Raw genomic sequence first — 26,702 nt, 5'->3', positions numbered from 1 at the left:
TCTACCAGAAGACCCCCCGACATGTGAAAACATCCCCGAAAATAACAATACACCATATACGTATGAGACAGCCCTAGCATGTATTCAATATGGACGGTGGTGTTAGCGCCTCAATGGTGACGTGGAGATGATGGAAGACTACCGGGCCTTGGGAATATACCCTGGCAATAGGCCCCGAAGCCTTTGCCCAGAGTGGGACATTATATATATATATATATATATATATATATATATATATATATATTCTATCAACATCTTTTGCATATATATACATATATATACATATACATATGCAAATGATGTTGAAAGAATATATATATATATATATATATATATATATATATATATATATATATATATATAGCAAAAGATGTTGATAGAATATATATATTTATATATAGATAGATAGATAGATAGATATGCAAAAGATGTTGAAAGAAAATATATATATATATATATATATATATACACACAAGTAATCCCTCTAATATCCGAACGCCCAATATCCGAACATCCCCATTAACTGGACATAATCGTCCCGGGATCCAACATTCCCAAAATGGTCCAAAAACCAAAAAAAAAAAAATGAAATTTTCCCGTCCGTAATTTGAACTTGCCGTGCACGGCGCGAGACAGCTTTGTTGTGGCGCATCATTCCTCCGACGTCCGATAGAGCGCTGCTGCATCCTCCCCACTTTCCTCCTGTCTCTCGCCGCGAGTGCACGCTCGTCGTTATGGCTGCCCACGTGCTCGCTTTTGTGGTGGTGCCTTACCTGCTGCAGGCACTCCTGCTGCTCTCGGGCCTCCTATTAGTGTGTGTGATGATGGCCCTGCCGCCTGAGAAGAGGAAGAGAGTGGTGTTGACTCTGGAGAAGAAACGGGAGATATTGGAGAAAGTAGATGCGGGGTGGTCTTCTTCCCGCATCCTCCGCAAGTTCAACCTGGCCCGATCTACTTTGTTCGATATCAAGAGATCCCAAGACAAACTCATGCAGTACACGGCTGACTTTTCGTCGAGAAGCAAACGCAACGTGGAGAGGAAGGTGATGTTTACTCCCAAGTTTGCTGAAATCAACCGCTCCACATTGATTTGGTATCAACAGCAACGTGCTGCTGGTGTGATGGTACATGGAACGGAGCTGAAGGCTGCTGCTGAGAAGTTCGCAAGGCTTCACAACGCCCTAGACTTCAAGGCATCCGAGGGTTGGCTCTTCACGTTCAAGTTACGGCATGGCCTTACCAACCGTAAAGCTCATGGCGAAGCTTTGGATGCTAACGAGGATGGAGTTGACGAGTTTCGGCACAAGGTGAAGGGCTTGATCGACAGGGAGGGCCTCACTCTCGGTCAAGTGTACAATGCTGACGAAACCGGTTTATTCTATTGCTCTTTGCCAACGAACACTCTAGCCGAGGAGACGGAGAAGCGTGTACCTGGCCGCAAGCCCTCCAAGGAACGGATATCTGCTTTGTGTTGTGCCAATGCTAACGGCATGCACCGGCTTAAGCCCGTTATTGTTGGCCGTGCAAAGCAGCCTCGGTGTTTTCGTGGGGTGATGGATGTCCTTCCTGTTGTCTGGTACCATTCTTTGAAGGCATGGTTTACAGCCCAGATCTTCAAAGACTGGTTCCACAGCCACTTCGTCAAGGAGGTCATACATTACCAGACGAAGACACTGGGAATCCCGCGTGACCAGGTAAAGGCCCTCCTCCTTGACAATGCACCTGCCCAACCGTGCAACAAGGACTTGGTGGCTGAGAATGGCCGGATTAGGTGCATGTTTCTGCCACCTAATACGACTGCTCTCATCCAACCAATGGACCAAGGAGTGATTGTGGCAACAAAGCGCCTATACTGCCGGAAGTTCCTGGACGAGGTGATGGTTGTTCTCGAGGACGAGGACGAGCGCAGGGAGGGACGGGACACACGAGGCCAGTGGACTTTGGAAAACCTTCGCCGCTACAACATCAAGTCTGCACTCTACAACTGGGCCAGTGCATGGAAGGAACTCCCTGTCAAGACTCTAGAAAATGGTTGGTCTCGTCTGCTTCTCAGAACGGATGTGGAGTACGATTTTCTAGGGTTTGACGTGGATGACTTCCATGCATGGCTACGTACGCATGGCGATGATGTTGATGTGGACGATGTGCGTGAGTGGTTGGATGAAGACGAGGGCGATCCTGAGTATCAGACATTGTCTGATATCGAGATCGTGTCTTCAGTTGCAGGTGTCAGTACCGAGCTTGAAGGTTCAGACGAGGAAGGCGAAGATGATGCGACTCCTCTTAGCAGGACACTACTCCAGCCATCCCCAAGCTGAGTGCACTCCGGGAGTACCTAGAGTTCGTACTTGACTACCTGGAACACCCGGACTGTGACGGGGAGATGGGGCCCTTGGGACTTGTGGAGGAAGTGCATGCTTTCAGGCAGCACATCATCAATCGTCAGAATCGTCGGTCCTTGCGTCAATCAACGATTGACAGTTTTTCCAGGCCCGTGACCCCCGCTGTGCCCAGCCCTGGCTCCACTCCGTTGCCTCCCCAAGACAGGCCCTCATGCTCCGAGCCACAGCCCAGCACAGCCACGGTGGAGTCACCGCTCGACGTGAGTTTGCGTCTGTCTTCAGAGTCGTCTGCAGTGGGTACGCCATCACCACGACCCAGCGACGCACCCCTAGGTCACCTGCCAGTGATACTCTCGGACTCTGACAGTGATTAAACAGCAAGAACTTCTCCACTAGACCACACGGGAATTTACAGTGTTGTGCAGTGAAAAAAAACAGTGTGTTGTGTTAAGGATTTACAGTTGTGAGTGAAAAGACTAATTTGGAACAAAATTTAACGTAAATAGACTTGCTTGTTTTGCTTTAGAAAATTATTAGAAGAATGGGAAAAGTTAAAGTGCAGAGTGCAACACTTAGTAAGTTACAATGGAGCATTAGTTAGACAAGAGTGCGCACTGTGAATAGAACGGACTTCTGAGTGCGATTGACTAAGTTCAGCGCAAGACTTCATGAACAGTGTACTGGAAGTGCTTCAAGAAATCCTTCTTACTGTCAGAGTCCGAGAGGAGGCGGTTATTCATCGAGATGGCTATGGACTTGCTGTAAGTAGGCTGAATGTTTCATACTGTACTTTTTTCCATACTATACTTACCTCAAACACCTCATTTCACTCTTTAATGTCCTTTATTGGTGTGAATAGTTTGTTAGGAGCTATGCATGTGGGAAATATTTTCCCCCAGAGCAGTTGCGCTATCTATTTTTATCATAGTTATCCCTGGTTAAAGGCAGAGGAAAAATTGAGACCATTGTTAATTGTTCAAGCGGTTTTAATAACCCAGAACTTACGTTCTCTTTAATAATTCTTGTTGTTGATAAATTAAATGCTACTGCATTTAACCCCCGTGGACAACTATACATTGTAAATACATGTAATTATGTGGTATTTTCCACTGACCTAAACTGCGTCTGCGCGTTAGTTGATGTGGCAAGCAGGGAAAGATTCTCCTGTTAAGGCAGATGTGGAATTAAGATATTTACACAGTTAAAGGAAATATTTGGTCTAACCTTAGTTTAAGTAAAACTAAGATTAATTTGTTAGATTTACCCTGTACATATCATGATGTAATCTAACTGTATTTGGTACTGTAAATAATTAAAAGTTGACAACCTATCATTCTATGAGGGAGGTAGAGATTGCCGCGTTCACTCACTCTGCTCCCAGACCTTGTGGAGTTAACACTTTGTTCCTAGTCATCCTCAAGCTAGGTTGTATATACACACCATAAGGACGCTTGCTTGCTCAAGCAATTACACTAAGCAGCCTCATCATCATCGGTTATCGATCACTCCCTCTTCACTAGCTAAGTAACCTTTACGAATTGGCCAATTCAAGGGGGGATTAGCTATGAGATAGAAGAGAAATAGTTATTGTAGGTGAGTTAAGGTTAAGTTTCGCCTAACTCTATGAGACTTGTTTGATTTACTTAAGAACAACTTTATAGACAAGTAACGACTTATGAGTTGTTTATTAGTAAATACCAGAAATTTCTTACATAGCGGTGCCCAGGCAGGGATACCGACTTGTATACATTAAATATTTTTCACATTTTGGTGCCCAGAAAGAGGGCCCCGATTTGTTTACCAGAACTATTAAACATTTTTCACATTGCATGTGCAGTAGGAAGGTGCTTTTCTGAGTTAGGCTAGGTTAGGGTCCATAAGTACCAGTCCAGGAGCCAGTAACCAGAATGTTTAATATTGTATGAACCTACCTCTAAACCCTCATTTTATGCTTCTTTTGCATTTACTTCAGTCATTTATGTGCCTTATTGGTGTGATTTGTGTCATAAATAGGTGCTATGCATGTCCAGAAGGAGTTGTATAGTTGTTTCTCTGAGTTAGGGTCCATAAGTACAAGTCCATAAGCTGGGGCCCAATATCCGGACAGGACCAGTATCCGGACCTGCCTATGGCCCTATTATGTCGGATATTGGAGGGATTACTGTGTATATATATATATATATATATATATATATATATATATATATATATATATGTGTGTGTGTGTGTGTGTGTGTGTGTGTGTGTGTGTAAAAGATGTTGAAAGTAGAGTGACACAAGGAAGAAAAGTAGCTGATGCAATGAAGGCCTTGATAAGAAACAGAGGAGTGCTGCAGCTGCACGAGGTTTACACGAGAGAGTGATAGTGCCAACTTTAACATAATGGATGTGCCATGAAAGTGAAAAGTCAAGAGTAAGAGCACTGGAGATGAGACTGCTGAGGAATATATGTGGGGTACAGAAGGTGAATGGGATACGAAATAGTGTGATTCGTGAGACACCTGGAGCGAGGAAGTCGATGGACACCTGAATCGAAGAGAGTGTACTGAGATGGTATGGTCATGTGGAGAGAATGGATAACAATACAGTAGTGAAAAAGGTATATCTGAGCGAATTTGAAGGAGGGAGGAGGCGAGGAAGGCCAAGGAGAAGTTGGAGAGATATGGTGGATGAATGTGTGAGGAAAAGGGGTTTGGAAGAGGGTGAGGTTAGGGAACTGACAAGAGATAGAGCTGGCTGGATGAATGTTGTGAAGAGAAGTGCATGATCAGGTTCGTTCGTTTGTTTAAAGATTCCCTGCACCTATTGTGCAGGCCGGGCAATAAATTAGCCTGGTCAGTGGGGTATGGGCTGGTTAAAAAACAGTAAGGGGGGAGGACATGACCTGGGGATTGCCCACCACACACGTCCTGTCTCCTGGCTGGCTTTGTGGTGTGTGTGAGATTTGGCATCCCTTTTTAACGTGACAGTACGGATTGACTCTACTGGATACGTTCATGTGAAACTAGAGAACGTGCTGACTGTTTTTGGCTTATCTGATAGAGCCAGGATTCCGAGAGCTTGAATGATGAGTGAATGAAAGCACATGGCCCATTGGACTGGGCAAATTTGGGCTGTCTGGAGATATGTTACTCCTCACCCCGGCCGAGGGTGGGAAAGGAAGTCCGGATGATTATATATATATATATATATATATATATATATATATATATATATATATATATACTATATGTATATATATTTATATATATTTATATATATATATATATATATATATATATATATATATATATATATATATATATATATATATATGTATACATATATATATATATATATATATATATATATATATATATATATATATATATATATATATATACTGTATGTATATATATATATATATATATATATATATATATATATATATATATATATATATTATATATATATATATATATATATATATATATATATATATATATATATATATATATATATTATATATATATACATATATATATATATATATATATATATATATATATATATATATATATATATATATATATATATATATATATATATATATATATATATATATATATATATATATATATATATATATATACCTAGGCTGCTTTCCCCAAGGAAAGGGAGGTAGCCGAGACAGGACGACACACTCCCCATTTACTCATCCATTCAAACACATTCATTCGCATCTTAGCCCCAAAGTGGAGGAGGGACAGATCCTCACCACAACACACCACACAAGGGTCAACGGCGCAGTGCAATCAGTGACATCCGCAGCAGGGCCAGACAGCAGAGCTGGTTTACCCCTGCCACATCATAATAGACCCATCCCCTTATGCGCACCTTACCTGACTAGCTGATCAGACCAAATGCGGGAGAATATCCCCTCAGGGCTGCGTCATCATTTATTTATTAACGATTTCTCTCCATATATTTCTGTCATGCACAGCCACTCTTCCTTGCTCAACAGACATGCCTCTTGCATCCAACGCTCTATTCACACTGTCCATCCATCCTATTTGTGGTGTCCCTCTGAGCTTTACACCTCTCACATCAGATCTAGTTATCTTTTTCAGCAATTGCTTATTACCCATTCTCTCCATATACTCAAACCATCACAACACCCTCTGCTCAGCTCTACCAGCCATCTCCCGAACAACTCCAGTTCCCCATCGCACTTCATCATTTCGCACTCGATCCATATGCGTCACTCCACATATACTCCACAGACACCTAATCTCCATTACATTCAAACTTTTCCTCTCTGCTACACCCATATTCTATGTTTCAGCCCCATAAAATGCAGTCGGTACCACAACACCCTCATACAGCCTTCTGTTTACATCCATTCTAAGCGAACGACATCTAAACACTTTTTTCATTCTTCCCAGCACCCTACCGACTTCATTCATTCTAAACTTCACTTCTGCATCTATTCTTCCATCCACAGCAACATGTGACCCTAAATATTTAAAACACTCTACCTCCTCAAGCAACTCACCATTTAAAACTATATTCATCCCTCTGCCATCTACCGACTTCGTACCCTACATCACTTTACTCTTATTCTCATTTACTTTCAATTTCCTCCTTTCACACACCCTTCCAAACTCCTCTGCCAACTGTCTCAATCTCTCCTCTGAATCAGCCACCAGTGCAGTATTATCTGCAAACAGCAGCTGCTTCAAATCCCACTCTCCACCATCAACATTCACCAGACTCAGACCTCCACCTAAAACTCTTGCATTCACCTCCCTTACAACACCATCTCTATAAATATTAAACAACCAAGGCAACATCACACATCCCTGTCGCAGCCCCACTCTCACGGGAAACCGATCACTCACAGCATTTCCCACTCTTACACACGCTCTACTATTTACTTAAAAACTTTTCACCCCTTTTGGTAACCTACCATTAAGTCCATACAATCTTAAAACAGTCCACAAAGCCTCCCTATCAATTCTATTATACGCTTTCTCTAAATCCATGAATGCCGAAAACACATCCTTGCCTTTCGCTAAACACATCCTTGCCTTTCGCTAAACACTTTTCACACACTTGTCTCACAGCGAACACCTGATCCACCTATCCTCTCTCTCTCCTAAAGCCACACTGCTCATCACCAATCACTCCCTCTGTACCCTCTCTAACTCTCATAATTAACACTCTGCCATACACCTTACCTACATACTCCTAAAGCTAGTACATTCATACTTAACACCATTGCCTTTATACAACGGGACCACACAAGCACTTGCCCAGTCAATTGGTACCATACCTTTCACAAAGCACACATTCAACCATCTTACTAACCAGTCAACAATAGTCTCTCCACCACCCTTCAGGCATTCCACAGCACACCCATCCATACTTGCAGCTTTCCCTGTTTTCATCTCTTTTACTGCCTTCTCCACTTCCTCCTTCGTTATCAAAGAATCATTCAACTCTCCCAACACATTTATTCATTGCACCCTTCCATCCGCCACAATCTCAGCTACCCTTTCCTCCTTTTCATTTAACAATCTTTCAAAATACTCTGCCCATCTCTTCCTTACCGCATCCATCTTAATTAACATCCTTCCATCCTCTGCTTTTACTTGCTATTCCTTCCCAGACTCTCCCTTTCGCACCCTTTTAACCTCCTTCCAAAATATTTTCTTATTCTGTTGAAAATTCTCAGTCAGCCGCCTACCCCACCTCTGATCTGCTGCCACTTTAGCATTGCGCACAGCCCTTCTCGCTCTATTCCTCTTTTCCTCATACCTCACATATGACACCTCATCCTTCCTCTGCAGCCACACTTCATATGCACGTCTGTTCTCAGCCACAGCCATACTTACTTCCTCGCACCATCATTCACTTCCTTTTTTTACACCACCACCCACACGTCTCACACCACACACCTCTTCTGCATGCCCCACCACAGCACTCTTAAACAAGTGCCATTCCTCCTCCAGACTACCATTTTTCTGATCTTTCACTGCGTTCCACTCATCATTCAATTTCTCCTGATACTCTATCATTTTTTTCCCTTTTATCCAACTCACTCACTTTCAAAACCTCCCTGCCACACCTAACCCTCCTTGCTGTCACCCATCTCTTACCTACCGTACTCTTAACTTTCCCTCCACCAGGTAGTGGTCAGACATACCTCCACTCTTCCCTCTCAGAACTCTCACATCCAACAATCTTCCTATTACATTCCTAGACACAATCACATAGACCATCAGTGTTTTATCCACAACTATTCCACCCTCCTGTCTCACCCATGTATACTTATAAATATCTTTCTTCTCGAACACCGTATTTCCAATCACCATCTCTCGCTCAACACACATCCCTATCATTCGTCCCCCATTTTCATTTCTTCCAGGCACACCATGCATACCAACTACACCTTCAACTGCTATATTTCCCACTCTAGCATTCAGATCTCCTATCATTACCACATTCACATTCGCTCCAAAACTCTGCAGACACTGATCAACATCATTCCAGAAAGATTCCCTCTCTTCTTCATTCCTTTCACTACCAGGCCCATATGCACTCACAAACACCCACAACTCACGTTCAAATTTCGCTTTCACCCACATCAGTCTCGATGACAGCTCCTTCCATTCAATCACACACTGCTGTAATTCCGGACTCACTAACAAGGCCACACCTTCTCTTGCCCTTCCTCTATCAACACCTGACAATCTTTCATTCACACTTCCAAACATAGACTCACCCTTCCCTTTCATCTTCGTTTTACTCAAAGCTAACACATCCAACTTTCTTCCCACAAACATTCTCCCAATCTCCTCCCTTTTAGCCTCAATCGTACTACATCCACGCACATTCATAGACCCAGTCTTCAGGGTATGCGGATAACTCCATCCCCCATCCCTTTCTCTGGCCTGTCTCTTTTTAGGAACTAAAAAACAGAGGAGGGGGTCCCTAGTCCCCTCACCCCGCCCCTTTTAGTCGCCTTTTACGACATGCAGGGAATACGGTGGCAGTATTCTTCCTAACACAACCTGGCCGCTTGTAGTAGTACCATCCCATAGTGCGGCCAGAGTGTGTCCCCCTCGCCACAGGGGAATATAATATATATATATATATATATATATATATATATATATATATATATATATATAAATTGGAGAACAAGGGTTCGCGCCCCGCCAGTTTAGGAAGCTTTGGGAGTGTTTACCCGGCCACGTACTGTTTTGGCAGACATAAAGTGTGCTGTGGTTGACCCAGTGTCGCATATTATAGAGTATGCTTGCAACTAGTCGGCTTGAGCGGGCTGATTACACTTGGTTCACAGACTACACACACATCCAAAGCCACTCGAACATTACAATCACACTTACAAACACTTCTCACCCTACATACAATCTCTATTTGACATTCTAAGACACTATGTACAGATACATAGGCTGTATCGTCCCCACGTCGGTCGGGATTGGCCGGTTCTACAATGGACACTCAAACTGCTGGTGATGGTGATGATGATGACTATATATACACACACATATATATATATATCTATATCTATCTATCTATCTATCTATCGTTACGGAACAGCGAAAGATAATGTAAACTTTAAGTGAGAATACTAAAAATCACTACTGTCCCGTAAAGTTCCAGGTTCAAAACAAAAGAGTTAGGTAAAATTACAAGTTAAAGTTTAATGCTCAAACTAACAACAAAACATTCAGGACTCATAAGGATAATGTAATGGCAAAAAACAAGTTAAATATATGGTTATCTGCAATAGCCTCTACTAACACGAAATTAGCAAGAGTAAATTTACCTAACTCAGCCCTGATAAAATGAAAATACACTGGGTAATGCTCAGTTAATGCAAGATAAATTATTACAGATACAAACTATTATGAACAATGGCTAACAATAAGAACCTTACATGAATTACAAAAACCTCACTAGGCCCACAAATCAACAACCCATGCTACACAGTACAAGAACAAAATGCAATAACACCCACACTCAAATTACACAGCTGCTAGATGGTTGGAGACTTCCTGAGCACTCACAATAATAACTGTACAGGGGAGGACAGAGATGTGAACAAAATGAGGAGTAGATCTAAGTGGCAATTAATGTAGAGACTGAGCTCATTATATAAGGGCCGGCAGAGCTTGATACAACTTGTAAGAAGGACGCGCAAATGAAGCCATAGGGACAAAGAGTTGACAATCCTATTCTGAACAACAGAAAGGACGACTTACTCTACTATAACGGTAGAAGGGGGGACTGAGGCAGAACACGCTCGTGATCAAACATGCAGCATACTGTGCGTTAAAATTACACAAAGGATGATGAAATCATAGGCTATGTAACACCTCCCCACAAAGAAAAAGAAATTTACAAAGGAAATTTCTTATTACTCTAAAACAATCTGTCTAAAGTCTAGATAAGCAATCTGCAATAACATTTTCTTTCCCCTTGACATGTTGTATGTCTAATGAATACTCCTGAAGAAGTAGACTCCATCTTGTCAATCTCTGATTTTTATCTTTAAACTTACTAAGGAATTTCAGTGGGTTATGATCAGTATAAATGACTATGGGGTCAAAACCAGAACACAAATAAAATGAAAAATGCTGTAAACCCAAAATCAAGGCCAAAAGCTCTTTCTCAACAGTTGAGTAGTTCTTTCTACGTTCTGGTGTGGCGATGACATAGTTGATATCACTGAGTTTCTTCTCCACGAAATAAGGACCACTAAACTTGGCTTGAAGAGGTTGCCCATGAACCGGTAGCAGAATCAAAACCTGATCTCCTGGCTGAAAGTGGCGTAACCTGGACTTCTTATCATACCAAGTCTTCATCTTCTCCTGAGCAGCTCCTAAATTCTCTCTCGCCAGCTGTAAAGCAGTGGACAGCCGTTCTTTGAACTTCATCACATACTCCAGCAGGTTGACGTCATCTTCCTCCGACAGCCAGCATTCCTTGAGTAGCTTAAGGGGTCCTCTTACTTCATGGCCAAACAGTAGTTCAAAAGGTGAGAAGCCCAGTGATTCATTTGGAGATTCTCTTGCGGCAAATACAACAAATGGAAGACCTTTATCCCAGTCTTTCTGATGTTCCAAACAGTATTTCTTGAGCATCGATTTGAGTGTTTGATGATATCTCTCCAACGCTCCTTGGGTCTGGGGATGGTAAGCTGAAGACGTGATCTGGGTGATGCCCAACTCTTTCAGGGACTGCTTGAAAACATTTGACATGAAATTACTTCCCCGGTCTGACTGTACCTCCTTGGGCATACCAAACTTTGTGAAGAACCCTGGCATTTCCTGAACCACGTTCTTTGCTTAGATATTTCTAAGTGGAATGGCTTCAGGATAACGAGTAGCCATATCAATCAGGGTCAACACATAAGAAAATCCTGAAGAAGTCTTAGGAAGAGGGCCCACAATATCCACCAACACACGGGTGAAAGACGCCTCAAAAGGAGGAATGGGAACTAGAGGTGCAACCTTTTCGGTCTGATTACACTTCCCCACAACTTGACAGGTGTGATAAGACTTACAATACCAGGAAACATCCCTGAAGATACCTGGCCAGTAGAAGTGTTTCAAAATGCGTGCCACAGTCTTCCTCACTCCAAGGTGTCCTGCCAAACTGGAATCATGAGCCACTCTAATGATATCCTGCCTACAAACACGAGGGATGACAACTTGATGTACAACCTCCCATTCACAGTCGGCTGATGCTGTTGGGGGTCTCCACTTCCTCATAAGTACTCCTGATTTTACGTAATAACAAGTAGAAGCACCGGCTGACTCTTCTTCACTGTAAGCAGAGTTAGCTAGACCTTTCAACTCAGGGTCAGTAACCTGCAACTCAACCAACTCTTGACGAGACAAATTATCAACACTACGGGGTACTGCCTCATCTGGTAAGTGGTCCAAATTAGCAAGAAAAGTGTCAGCTAGGATAACATCATCATCATCATTATCCTCTAAATCACCAGTAACTTTAGACTTAGCCCTAGTGACAGCACATGCAGGGAACACATCAGGGACATCACAATCCCGGGTCGCAGCCACTGGTTCACTAGACAACTGAGGAGCTGGACACACTTGACTTCCACCAATATCATTTCCAAGTAAGAAAGTTACACCTGACATTGGGAGTGTCTCAACCAACCCAACCATAACGGAACCATTAACAAAACCAGACTCTAAATTCACTCTGCACAGAGGGACAGAGAAGTAATTATTCCCTACACCCTGTACAGTTTCATCAGAGGAATTAACATTAGAGCCTAGAACACTGGTCAGCATAAGGGATTGGCAAGCACCTGTATCACGATATATTTTAACTGATTTCCTGTCGTTACTGTCCAGAGGACTGACAAAACCATCAGACAGGAAATTAGCACATGAACTCTTGAGAGTGTCACCCACGTTACTGCTCAAAAGAGGAGCTTCATCATGAGGATTTAATTTACCCCTCAAAGCAGGTTCAGTTAACTCAGTGAAAGAATTCTGGGAACTCTCAAGAGTGGACACTAGACCAGTTGACTGAATATTTAAAGACTCCTTTTTGTTCACATCACGCTGTCTCCTGAAACATCTCTCCGTAGTATGACCAAGCTTACTACAATAAGTACATTTACTTTTCTGAAATCTAGAGGTGAAGCTGGTATTTACTTCCTGAGAAACATCATCTTTATTCTCTTTCCTGTTACCTGTACTCTGAGTAGAGGCAACGTACTTGCTCTCAGCTTTCCCTTTTTCTTTAGAATATCTCTTGGAAGTGAGAAATTCATCAGCTAAAACTGCAGCATCAGACAAATTATCTATTCTTTTCTCATCAAGATATAGGCTTACATCTTTACTAATACACCTTTTGAAGTCCTCCAGCAAAATCATCTGCTTAAATTTGTCAAAATCAGAATCCACATTCTTAGAATTTAACCACTGCTCTAACAGATCTTCTTTGATTTTTGCATACTCAACATGGGATTGCTTATCTTGCTTGTAAGTTGCCCTAAATTTTACTCTATAGGCTTCAGGAACAAGCTCATAGGCCTTCAGAATCAAGCTCTTAACTACATCATAATTATCAGATTGATCCTGAGGCAAAGATGCATAAGTTACTTGAGCTTTACCGGTGAGAACAGTTTGAAGGAGTATTGGCCAATACTTTTTGGGCCAATTAAAACCTGTAGCTACCCTCTCAAACAACTGAAAATACTTTGTTAAATCAGATTCATTAAAAGGAGGGACAAGTTTAACATTTTTAGCCACATCAAAATCATCAGAGCTAGATGATCCAGTTCCCCCTTGTTTCATGCGATACTCATGGTCTGCCTGAATCCTAGCAAGTTCAACTTGTGCCTCAGCCTCCTTAGAACAGGCCTGAAATTCAGCCTCCTTAGCACGAAACTCCGCCTCCTTAGCCTGAGCTTCCTGCAGGGCTAGCTGTAACTTAGCTAATTCAATCTGCGGTTGCTCATTTGGAGGAGTTTCATTAAACAAGCTTTCATTAATCATACCAACAATTTGATCTTTAGAATGATGAGATCGAACAGCAATTCCCAATTGCTGAGCAACAAGCTTAAGTTCATTCTTTGTTCTGTTTTTTACATCACACACTGTTTGCACATTTGACAAAAAATCTTTGGCTTCATCAAGTGTAGGAATAGTAGACATCATGAATAAATCACAGTCACAAAATATCAAGCAATATCCTTATGATAATATCCTGAATATCCTGATAAGAGGTCGCCAAGTTTAATGTTATGGAACAGCGAAAGATAATGTACACTTTAAGTGAGAATACTAAAAATCACTACTGTCCCGTAAAGTTCCAGGTTCAAAACAAAAGAGTTAGGTAAAATTACAAGTTAAAGTTTAATGATCAAACTAACAACAAAACATTCAGGACTCATAAGGATAATGTAATGGCAAAAAACAGGTTAAATAAATGGTTAACTGCAATAGCCTCTACTAACACGAAATTAGCAGGAGTAAATTTACCTAAGTCAGCCCTGATAAAATGAAAATACACTGGGTAATGCTCAGTTAATGCAAGATAAATTATTACAGATACAAACTATTATGAACAATGGCTAACAATAAGAACCTTACATGAATTACAAAAACCTCACTAGGCCCACAAATCAACAACCCATGCTACACAGTACAAGAACAAAATGCAATAACACCCACACTCAAATTACACAGCTGCTAGATGGTTGGAGACTTCCTGAGCACTCACAATAATAACTGTACAGGGGAGGACAGAGATGTGAACAAAATGAGGAGTAGATCTAAGTGGCAATTAATGTAGAGACTGAGCTCATTATATAGGGGCCGGCAGAGCTTGATACAACTTGTAAGAAGGACGCGCAAATGAAGCCATAGGGACAAAGAGTTGACAATCCTATTCTGAACAACAGAAAGGACGACTTACTCTACTATAACGGTAGAAGGGGGGACTGAGGCAGAACACGCTCGTGATCAAACATGCAGCATACTGTGCGTTAAAATTACACAAAGGATGATGAAATCATAGGCTATGTAACAACATTATATATATATATATATATATATATATATATATATATATATATATATATATATATATATATATATATATATATATATGTATCCACACACACACACACACATGCGGTACATACTGTATATAGAAAGATAGATAATCATCATCATCATCATCATCATCATCTGCCGTTGCAAGTCCACTCCCCCAACCTTATCCATGAATTCTTTGACTGAGTCAGTCTCTGCCAGGTTTTGCCAACAAACTTGTCTGTCTCATGTCTCTGCCCCCTGGCTGGCTTTTTTCTGCTACGCTTAAAATCTCCTTGAGTCCAGTCAGTCAGCCACTTGTCCTATCGGTTATATCTTGTTCTTTCTAAATCATATACCCACCTCCATTTCTGTTGTTTTATAATTTCCATAATGACTGACTTTTGCCTGTCATCTCATCCAAGCTGATCTCTTCCTGTCTCCCAAAGATATTCTCAACACTGACCTTCTCTTTCTTCTTTGGGAATGATTTTGTCAATGTCAATGTCAATGTCTATGTCTCACAACGGTGCGGTATACATTCATTATATACTTTTCTTCCATACACATTCGTTGTATACTTTTCGTTCCATACACACTGCAAGCTACTTTCCATGATATGTCTGTGTTTATAGAATGCTGTCCATCCAATTGTATTTTTATTCTTTTTCATGGTCTTCCATTAGAAGAGAGAAACCTGTACTTTACACAGGAAAAATCATCCAATATATTACCACTCTCCAGAAATCGAGCCTTGGACTCTCAGGTGACAGCCAGGCAGCATACCACTACATTACCACTATGCCGGGAATTGAACCTGGGACTCTCAAGTGAGAGCCAGGCAGCATACCACTACACCTTATCTCACATTGTCACAATCTTGTAACCAATGTCTCTCCACCCCCACTGTGGGCCTGAAGAGGATGAGATAACCACCGCAAACCCCCCCGGCCCCTCACGGGGGCTCGAGTACCTGGGAGTGGCTTCGGTCGCCCGGGCAAGTACCACATCTCCCAACACAACACACACAACAACACCTTTATTTCTACACCGAGAAATGACTCCCCGGCTGTCATTTCTCGACGACTCCTTCTTTCCTGGGACATTGAGGGCAATCTAGGACCCACCAACAAATACATATGTTCAACATGCTCAAAACCTATCATGTCGAACCGACAGACAAAGGGTTCAGTTCAGTGCAATTCCTGCGAGAACTGGACCCATTACACCTGCACAACACCTGCATCCAGAAAATATTACACAAACACCTGGACCTGCTCCTTCCCCCCACTCACCAACCCTCCTACCAATCCTACTGCTACTTCCTTCACACCTCCACAGCCAAACCCACCGATCCTTCGCACACCATCCAGTCCCCCAACTCCTCCCATTCCAACCCATCCTAATCCACCTCAACCCTTACCTCCAGCACAACCTCCTCCTACCTCTTCCCCTCCACCGACACCACCTCCCCTCCGTGCTGCAGCAGCCAATACACACATCGCACACACAACATAAACATCCTTCAGTTAAACATAGATGGCATAAACACCAAAAAACAAGAACTCACACAATTCATCAAACAACAGAACATACACATTGCCATCTTACAAGAAACAAAACTACACAGAGCACAGAAAACACTGACATTTCATAACTTCACCACCATTCGACAAGACCAGGCCGACGGCGGTGGCTGTGGACTCATCACCCTGGTACACAAATCCATCAACTTTGCAGATACCAGTGCACGCACAAAGTCACTTCTCCCCCCACATGACTCCACAACAGAAATACAATCAGTTAAAATACACACTGGTTACAAATCACACATAACAATCGCTAACACATACATTCCCTCCCAATCATCCCCCATGGTACCACACAATTACTCTCCACAGATACACCACATTACCAACATACCCAACATCATCCAGGGTGGTGATTTCAACGCCAAGTCGTCGGCCTGGCATGTCAACAACCCTGACACAGACAGAGGGCTGGTACTACAATCCCAAACAGATCATCTTGTCATACTGAACAATCCAGACCAACATACCCATATGCCACACCAAGCCCTCTTCCTCCCATCATCTCCAGACATCACCTTCTGCTCCCCAAACCTCGCCCCCACTACATCATGGAGAGTGGTCAAAACCTTAGGTTCTGATCACCTCCCAATCATCATCAGTACCAAAATCAGAATCACCCCAGCTGGCCACAAACACTATCTATCTATCTATAGCCCGACGCCCTAATCCCGCAAAGGGTGACCGCAGACAAAACGCCTCCAAGTCACTCCGTCACCCACCATTTGACTACCCTCCCCCCAACTCACCCCCCCCCCTCAAATACCTCTCAACTCCATCCCTCCACCTCATCCTCTGTCTACTCCTCCCTCTCCCTCCCTCCACCTCACCTACATACACCCTCTTAGTCAGTCTTTCATTCTCCATTCTCTCCACATGTCCAAACCACCTCAGTGTATTTCTCCTACGAGTAATCTTCTCAACCACATCCACATCTACCCCACAACGTTCCTTCACTTCTTCATTCGTCAACCTGTCCCTCCACGTCACTCCACATGCTCCTCTCAGGTAACTCATTTCCACTGCTCTCACTCTTGACTATTTCCCCTCTTGCAAGGTCCACGCCTCGCTTCCATACGTCAGGGTAGGGATCACAGTACCATCATGCAGTGACTTCTTAACTTCCATACTCACCTCCCTATTTCTCATCACTGCTTTCAGTGTACCAACAACCTTCCTTCCCTGCTGTACCCTTTCACGTACTTCATCCCTCAAAGTTCCATCCTTACTCATCACACTACCCAAGTACTTGAATGCACTCACATTCTCCATATCCTCACCACCCAACCTCACTGCACACTCTGTGACTTCATTCCTCTCAAACACCATAACTTTACTTTTGTTTACATTAACTTTCAGCTTCCTCCTCCTACACACTGTCCCAAATTCATTCACCAAACCTTGCAACTCCCATTCATCTTCACTCAACAATACTATATCATCAGCAAACAGCAACACCGGAAGCTTCCAAATCTCACCCTCATTCATTAGGGCCAGCCCCACATCCACTGCCCTACCTTGCACCTCCTTTACAACCCCATCCATATATATATATTAAACAGCCATGGAGACATCACACACCCCTGTTTCAGTCCCACATTGAGATCAAAGAACTCACTCAGCTCACCATCCACTCGCACCGTAGCCCTAGCCCCCTCGTACATACTCTTCACAGCACTCAACAATTTCCCCTCCACTCCATATATTCTTAATACCTTCCACATACCTTGCCTATCTATTCTGTCATAAGCTTTCTCCAGGTCCATGAAGGCAGCATACACTTTCCTTCCCTTCTCTAGATACTTCTCCACTAAACATCTTAGAACAAATATCTGATCTACACACCCTTTTCCCTTCCTAAATCCCCCTTGTTCTTCTCCAACTAGCTCCTCTGTCATATGCCTAACCCTATCAATGAGTATTCTACCATATATTTTACCAGTCACACTAAGAAGGCAAATACCCCTATGGTTACCACATACTTCTCTCTCCCCTTTCCCTTTGTACAGAGGAACAATTATACCTGATTTCCAGTCCTCTGGAACCTTCCCTCTTCCCAAGCCAATCTACACAACTTCCATATACACTCCACAACAATCTCACCCCCATACCTAAGCATTTCACCACACACTCCATCAATTCCTGGGGCCTTTCCCAGCTTAATCTTCTTCATCGCTTCCACTACTTCCGCCCTACTGATCTCTTCCTCCCTCCTCTCATCTCTTCTTCTCCCAGCTATTCCCCAACCACTTATACTCACACTGCTCTCACTCTCTACATTCAACAAATCCTCAAAGTGCTCCTTCCATCTCCTCAATTTCTCTCTCTTCTCCACTAACAATCTATTATTCCTATCTTTCACTCCCCTATTATTTCCCCTTTCACACTGCCTTACTTTCTTTACCTCCTTCCAAAACAATTTCTTACTCTCCCTCCATTTCACACTCAGATTCCTCCCAAACTCTTCATCCACTTTCTTCTTACTCTCCTTCACCAGTCTCTTAACCTCCCTTCTCCTGCACACACATATACCTCTCTCTTCTCTCTCTCATCTTCTCCCCTACCTCTACTCGCCAACCATTTACTATATGCCTTCTTCTTTTGTTCCCCAGCTCGTTTCACCTCATCATTCCACCATGCTGTCCCTTGCACACCCTTGCATCTCCTCCTCACTCCACAAACCGCCTCACACGCTGCGCCTATCTCTTCCGTGAATATCTTACATACGTCTTCCACCCCTTCCATCTGCTCTAGCTCATACCTTCCCAATCTTTCTTCCACTATGCTCTTATACTCTGTCATTTTCTCACTATCTTGCAATTTCTCCACTCTTCTCACAGGAGCTGCTTCCTCCTGTCTTCCCCTTCACCTCCTCAACCACTTTCTTTACATCTTTACCTTGGCCACAAACACACATACACTAATTATAAGAGAGCTAACTGGGAGGCCTTTGTAACTGAAACAGAACAACATTTCGAAACACTAAACAGTACACCCATCACAAACATCAACACCGCTGTGCACACTTTCAATACAATTATACAAAACGCAGACAAAAGACACATCCCTAGAGGCAGCAGAAAGAGACACAACCCCAACTTCACACCAGAAATTCAAGGCCTCATCAGACAACGGGACACACTGCGACACTCCCCAACACCCCATACACAAGACACCATACAACAAATAAAAGAACTCAACACTCAGATAAACAATAAAATATCAGAACAGCAAACACTAAACTTGAAAAATTACCTCCAAACATTTGACCACAAAACAAACATCAGCAAACTCTACAAAACACTAAACAGCATCACACTTTCCAACAGCAACACAACACAATCACATGCTGCCATCACAACAGCAGACACCATACCCTCAAACAAACAACAAGCAAACACTCATCGATCACATTTCACAAGTCAGCCATCTAAACCCCCATCCCGAAGACCGACGTATCATCCGACATAAAAGACAGTTCCCCACAGACCCAAACTACGCACCTTTCACTTACAACCAGACGAAACACATCATTAACAACCTCAAGCACTCATCTGCCTGTGGACCAGACAACATAAGCAACATTCACCTTAAACACCTTGGACCACAAGGCATACAAGCACTCACCAAAATATCAAATTACAGCTACTCACACAACATAATACCCAACATCTGGAAGCATGGCATTATCATCACTATCCCTAAACTCAACAAAGACCCCACGTTACCCTCCTCACACCGCCCCATTACACTCCTCTGCACCCCGTCTAAAGTCACTGAACGACTGGTACTACAACAAGTCACACCTCACATTCCCCATGCCCAGTCACAGCATGGCTTTAGGTCACTACACTACACAAACACCCTTCTTACAGACCTTACACAGAGAGTTTTCGATGGCATGAATTCAGCTAGGCCACCACACAGAACACTCCTAATCACACTAGACATTAGCAAAGCTTTTGATGCCATCCCCAACCACAACCTCACGAACAAAATATTCAACACAAACATGCATAATAACACAAAGAGATGGCTGGCAATCTACTTAGCAGGCAGATGTGCACACGTAACATTTGCCTGTCAGTCTTCTACCATCAGAAACTTCACAAACGGTGTCCCCCAAGGATCTGTTTTGTCCCCTACAGTTTTTAACCTATACATGCATGACATACCCACACCCCACACACCACAGATACACATAGCCTCCTATGCAGATAATATAACACTTACATGTACGCACCAAAACGCAAACACAGCTGCACACATCATTCAACCTTACCTCAACACACTACACGAATGGTTCACCACAAACAGGCTCAAAATAGCCCCAGCCAAATCTACAGTGACCCTTCCCACAAACTGGACAGCAGAACAGTCACATCCCACACCTCACCATAAACAACACTCCCCCACCACACACACACACACACACACACACACACACACACACACACACACACACACACACACACACACACACACACACACACAAAATCCTTGGTGTTACATACAATACATCAATGTCATTTAAACAACACATCACAAACATTAAAAACAAAATAACACCAAGACTCAATGTTTTGAGGTCACTTGCCCATATAACATTCGGACACAACAAAGAAACCACCACCACAGTATACAAACAATACATACGTTCAGTGATGAATTATGTAAGCCATGCCTGGGCTTCTAGCCTCACCAAAACACACTACAACACTCTACAGACCATACAGAACAAGGCCCTAAAAATAATCACAGGCTGCACAGCTACCACACCCACAGACCACCTACATCAAGAAACCAAAGTCCTCAAAGTCAAGGATCACCTAGACATGAGAGGCACCTAGTTTCTTGCTGCAGCCTCCACAAACCCACAACATCCACTATATTACATGGCAGCACATCCACCCACACCAAGAAACATCAAAACAACACCCAGCACACGATACCATACACAAATACTGTCATCTCTCCCCCCTCGCCCACCTCAGACCAGCTTCCAGAAGCATATCCACACTCAAATCACTCACCGCTCCATTCAGTCACTTAAAGACAACACACAGCTGCATGCACGGCCTCGTGATATCCACCCTTCTGAATCCTATCTCCCTCGTGAAGACAGGGTCCACTTGGCCAGGCTGAGATGTGGGTACCATCCAGCCCTCTTAAGCTACCAGAAGAGGCTAGATGACTCCGTTGCTGATGCCTGTCCAGGATACAACACAGCACCCCATTCTATTAAGCACATTATTGAAGACTGCATTGCACACAATCACCTATACCAACAACACAACATACACTCTTTGAGAGCTCTGTGGGAGAGCCCGGTCTCGGTCAAGGCCTTCCTAAGGGACTCGGTGCTGTTCGGCCAGACTGCCTTGGGAACAACTACTACTACTACCCCCTGGTACTCGGGGCCAGGCCCACGATCGGGGCGGAGGGACATTGGTTACAAGATTGTTACAATGTGAGCTAACTTTTACCTGGTCGTAGTGTGGTGGTATGCTGCCTGGCTCTCACTTGAGTATCCTGGGTTCGATTCCTGGCATAGTGGTAATATATTGGATGAATTTTCCCGTGTAAAGTACAGGTTTCTCTCTTCATTCTGACTTGCCATAAGTGCTTGGGATAGAGTAAAAGCATCTACTTGCCCGAGTGCCAGGGGGTTATCTCATCCTCTTCAGGCCCGCAGTGGGGTTGGAGGGACATTGGTTACAAGATTGTGACAAATGTGAGATAACTTTTACCTAGTTGTGGTGTAGTGGTATGCTGCCTGGCTCTCACTTGAGAGTCCCGGGTTCGATTCCCGGCGTAGTGGTAATATACTGGAAGTCTTCTGTTAGTTTTGGTACTTCCCCAGGAATCTGTACTTCTTAACTTCTTTGAGAATTTCTTCATTTATTTATTAATTTATTTTTTTTCACTCTCTTTGGTGTATTTGGATGAAACATTAATTTTATTTCAGTTATTCTTTAACCCTTCACTGAGGCTTTCTCTTTTCATGCCATTTAACATTTCTTGCAATGTCGCTGCTGTTTCTGAGATTAGGACAATGTCATGTGCAAATCATAAATGGTTTAAGTTTTCTCCATCAATGTTTACTCTCTTGTTGTCCCATTCTAGACTGAAAATGCTTTCAAATCATGTCATAAATTTTATGGTGAAACTGTATCTCCCTTACGCACGCCTTTCTGAGCCTTAAGTTTTTCTTAGAATTTATATAACTTTACTATAGCAGTTAACTTCTTGTACTTGTTTACGATCAGTTTGACAATGTCCTTCTTTACTCATTGTTCCCGTGATGAATGTACATTAGCTATGTGCTCCACTGAGTTGAAGGGCTTCTCGAAAGTGACAGACCCGGCCTAAGCACAGTACTTTACTGTATTCTGTTGTTTTCTCCGTTAGTTGATTCATTGTGTGGAGATGATCTGTAGTCGAATATCTGTTTCAGAATTCTGCTTGTTCAGGAGGCTGATTCTCTTTCAAATTTGTTGATAATGTTTCTTCTCTCAAGTTTGTAAATATCTGATAATAAGCAAATTGGTCAGTAGTTTCTAAGCTCTTTTGAGCCGCCTTCCTAGAAAAGCAAACTAACTACTGCATCACACCATATTTTGGGAAGTTCTGTCTTCAGTTTACTTAGGGTAAATAAGTGGGCGGGCCGGTTTTCAACTTGTACTCCTGTTTCTGTCACAAAATCTGCTACTGTTCTGAATCTGCTGCTGTTCTGAAATTCAAACTAACTATGGAAACCATTATTATATTATCTCTCCCGCTTTTTACTGCGCTAAGTGTTTTAATATATATATATATATATATATATATATATATATATATATATATATATATATATATATATATATATATATATATATATTACAGTGATTTTGTGTAACCAGTGTCTTCATGAAATTCCTAGGGAAATGGTGAAATGAGTTTAAATTGGGATGGGTTAAAAAAAAGTTACCGTAGTTAATTTTAGGCAGCATTTAGATTAGGCTTGGATAATCAAAGTTTAGGTTAGGTTAGGCTAGGTTAGGCTGAGTTAGGTTAGTTTTGATAAATGCTAAGTTATGTTAATCGTCCATCTCAGTTAACCTAATCTAATCAAATGTAACCGAACCTAACCTACCGTAACCTAACTATCCTAGCCAACCCTAACCTAAACTTACAGTAGATTATCCCAGCTTAACCTAACCGCAGCCTAAAATAACCTAATCTTACTGTAATTAACCCATCCCAATTTAAACTTATTTCATGAATTTCCAAGGGATTTCATGAAATCGCTGGTTGCACGAATTCCCTGTAAAATATATATATATATATATATATATATATATATATATATATATATATATATATATATATATATATATATATATATATATATATATATAGAGAGAGAGAGAGAGAGAGAGAGAGAGAGAGAGAGAGATATATATATATATATATATATATATATATATATATATATATATATATATAAATAAATATATATATATAAATGGAGCCTCTGTGGTACAGTGGTAAAGTGTGCGTTTTCATACACTGAAGAACGAGGGTTCGCGCCCCGCCAGGGTAATAAACTTTGGGAGCGTTCGTTAGGCCACGAACTGCATTGGCGGACATAAGGGATGCTGTGGTTGAACCAGTGGCGCATACCATAAAGTATGTTTGCACCCAATCGGCTTATGCGGGCCGATTACACTTGGTTCACAGACTACACACACATCCAAAGCCACTCCAACACTGCAGTTACACTTGCAAGCACTTCTCACCCTACATACAATCTCTACTAGACAGCCTAAGCCACTTGGTAGAGATACATTGGTTGTATCGTCCCCACTTTGGTCAGGATAGGCCGGTCCTGCAGTGGACACTCAAACGGCTGATGATATATATATATATATATATATATATATATATATATGTTTAAGGAATATAGTCATATTTTATATATTTAAGGAAAATAATATATATATGTATATATATATATATATATATATATATATATATATATATATATATATATATATATATATATATATATATATATATATATATATATATATATTATACTACATATATAGATAGATAGATAGATAGATAGATAGAGATAAATAGATAGATAAATAGATAGATATGTGTGTGTGTGTGTGTGTGTGTGTGTGTGTGTGTGTGTGTGTGTGTGTGTGTGTGTGTGTGTGTGTGTGTGTTTGAAAGTTTCATTAAATTTTGCTAAAAAAGAACGAGCCACTTTTGTGGACTGTTCACCCTTATATGGAAAAAAAAAAAAATTCTTGATACGCACTGATGCTGAAAATTGTACGAATATTATATAGTCCGAAGTACAGATGACAGCTGCATCTTTTTCTTAATTTTTCTTTCAATTAATCGTTTCCCTGTGACGTCTTACTTGTGAAATGTGGCTTATACTGAATATTATTGGAGTTTGCAAGAATGAATTAAAATGTGTGAACACCTGCAAAATTTTTTAGCATGTCGATGAGAAAGATTTTATGAAATATATCGAACAACACTCTTGTTATAAAGCTTAAAACTACATGATTTTTGTTCTAAAATAAAAATGCAATCGCGTTTCTTACTTCTCTCTCCATGGAATCTGACAGCCAACCTCATGAATCTCTAGCAACACTCATGAATATATTTACCCATGGATTAGCGTCATTAGCAGCTCTTTCACTTTAGCTACATATGTTGTGTACGTCCATGGATAGTAATGTCGGAGAGGAAATAGGACTTGTTACAGGTAGTATTAATCTAACCTAATTTAACCTAACCAGACTTAACCTGAGCTGACATAACCAATCTTTTTCTTATTCTAACCAAAATGTATTCTAACTTAGCCTAACGTAACCTTACCTAGCAACAAAATTTAACCTAACCTAACCTAATTTAACCTAGACTTACAGTATGTAATTCAACCAAAATTCTATCTAACCTAAGCTGGTGTACCCTTATCTAACCTAAAGCATAATTAGGAAGAGGAGGGAGAGAGGTTTTAAATAAGATTTCCTGCTTACTATGATATGTGGTACACCATAAACAGCAGTAAGCCTTAAACTAGATCTTCCAACTATATGATAGCGATGAGCAAATATCTGTGATGTGTTTCAGGTGCGCAACTTCCTCTCGTCTCTGCCCACGCCAACCAACAAAGCTCTCCACCCTTACCTCGTGGAGCCAAGGACACCTGTCAAGACTGAGCTGTAGATGCACAAGCTCTACAAGGCCCATATTCTACCCCGTGAACAAGGCTGCCCATCACTTATTCCTTCCTAGTTTATCTCTGCATACGAGTGGTTATTGTTCTCGTGTACGTTCATCATCATCGTCATCATCATCACCCAGACCTCCTTTTCTCCCCAAAGATGACGTGAGGAAATGTCCAAGGAACAAAACCACTTGACAAAATGAGAGCTAACCAAGGTCTGACCAGTTGTATGGGTCACACTTATTCACTCACCATTCTAGCTCTGTAATACGTTTCTTATGTAAATAATGTTGACATTAATGTGGTATAAATAACACATAAGATTTTTGTTTTGTATGTGTAATATTCTGAATGAATCATCAAGAGAAATGTGTTAAGGAACTGCCTTAGCCAGTGGAAGTACGGACTTTAGGTTTGTCTTTTTCTTCTTCCTTATTGATTTATTTTCCCCATTTTACCTTAATGTCTTTTACATTTCTTTTACGAGATCATGGATTGCATAAATACCCTATAGGAGAATACTAACGCGTCACACGCAAAAGTAAACTGGTGAGCAGCTTGAGCTACGGAGACTCCTTTAAGGTCAAATATGCAGATGAACCTGTGCATGAAGTTCTGTTCAGCAGAAACAATGCCTTGGTAGAAAAATTTTTTGTACTGGAGCATAATATTTCAACAGTACTAAAAAGCATTATATCATATGCCAGACCTGTTCAGAACGCAGCGTCTGGCACCGAAACGTTAAGGGAAAAAAAATCTCCAATGGCATCACCAGCCTTTGTGTGTGTGTGTGTGTGTGTGTGTGTGTGTGTCCAGAAGCTATACTGGAGTGTATGTAAATACAAAATGAAACATGGGTGTCTAGTGACGAAAAATGTGTTGTAGCACGGCCTGATGTGTCTCCTAGACAAACCAACACCATGTTTGTAACTGGCTCCTG

At 41.7% G+C, this 26,702-nt stretch overlaps 1 protein-coding gene across 1 annotated transcript in view; it reads left to right on the top strand.

The window, feature by feature from the left end:
• LOC145408099 (carboxylic ester hydrolase-like) overlaps positions 1-25,804 on the top strand; it is a 93,879-nt gene extending 68,075 nt beyond the window's left edge. The window contains exon 12 of the mRNA XM_080278907.1: positions 25,666-25,804. Within this exon, the coding sequence (XP_080135033.1) occupies positions 25,666-25,761 (96 nt within the window). The 3' untranslated portion in view covers positions 25,762-25,804. The remainder of the gene's footprint in view (positions 1-25,665) is intronic.
• Positions 25,805-26,702: the final 898 nt, after the last annotated feature.

Source organism: Coenobita brevimanus, chromosome 8, assembly GCF_032717465.1.
Source record: "Coenobita brevimanus isolate Jiangsu-jjx chromosome 8, ASM3271746v2, whole genome shotgun sequence".
Taxonomy (NCBI): domain Eukaryota; kingdom Metazoa; phylum Arthropoda; class Malacostraca; order Decapoda; family Coenobitidae; genus Coenobita; species Coenobita brevimanus.
This window is presented reverse-complemented; position numbering and strand designations above follow the sequence as displayed.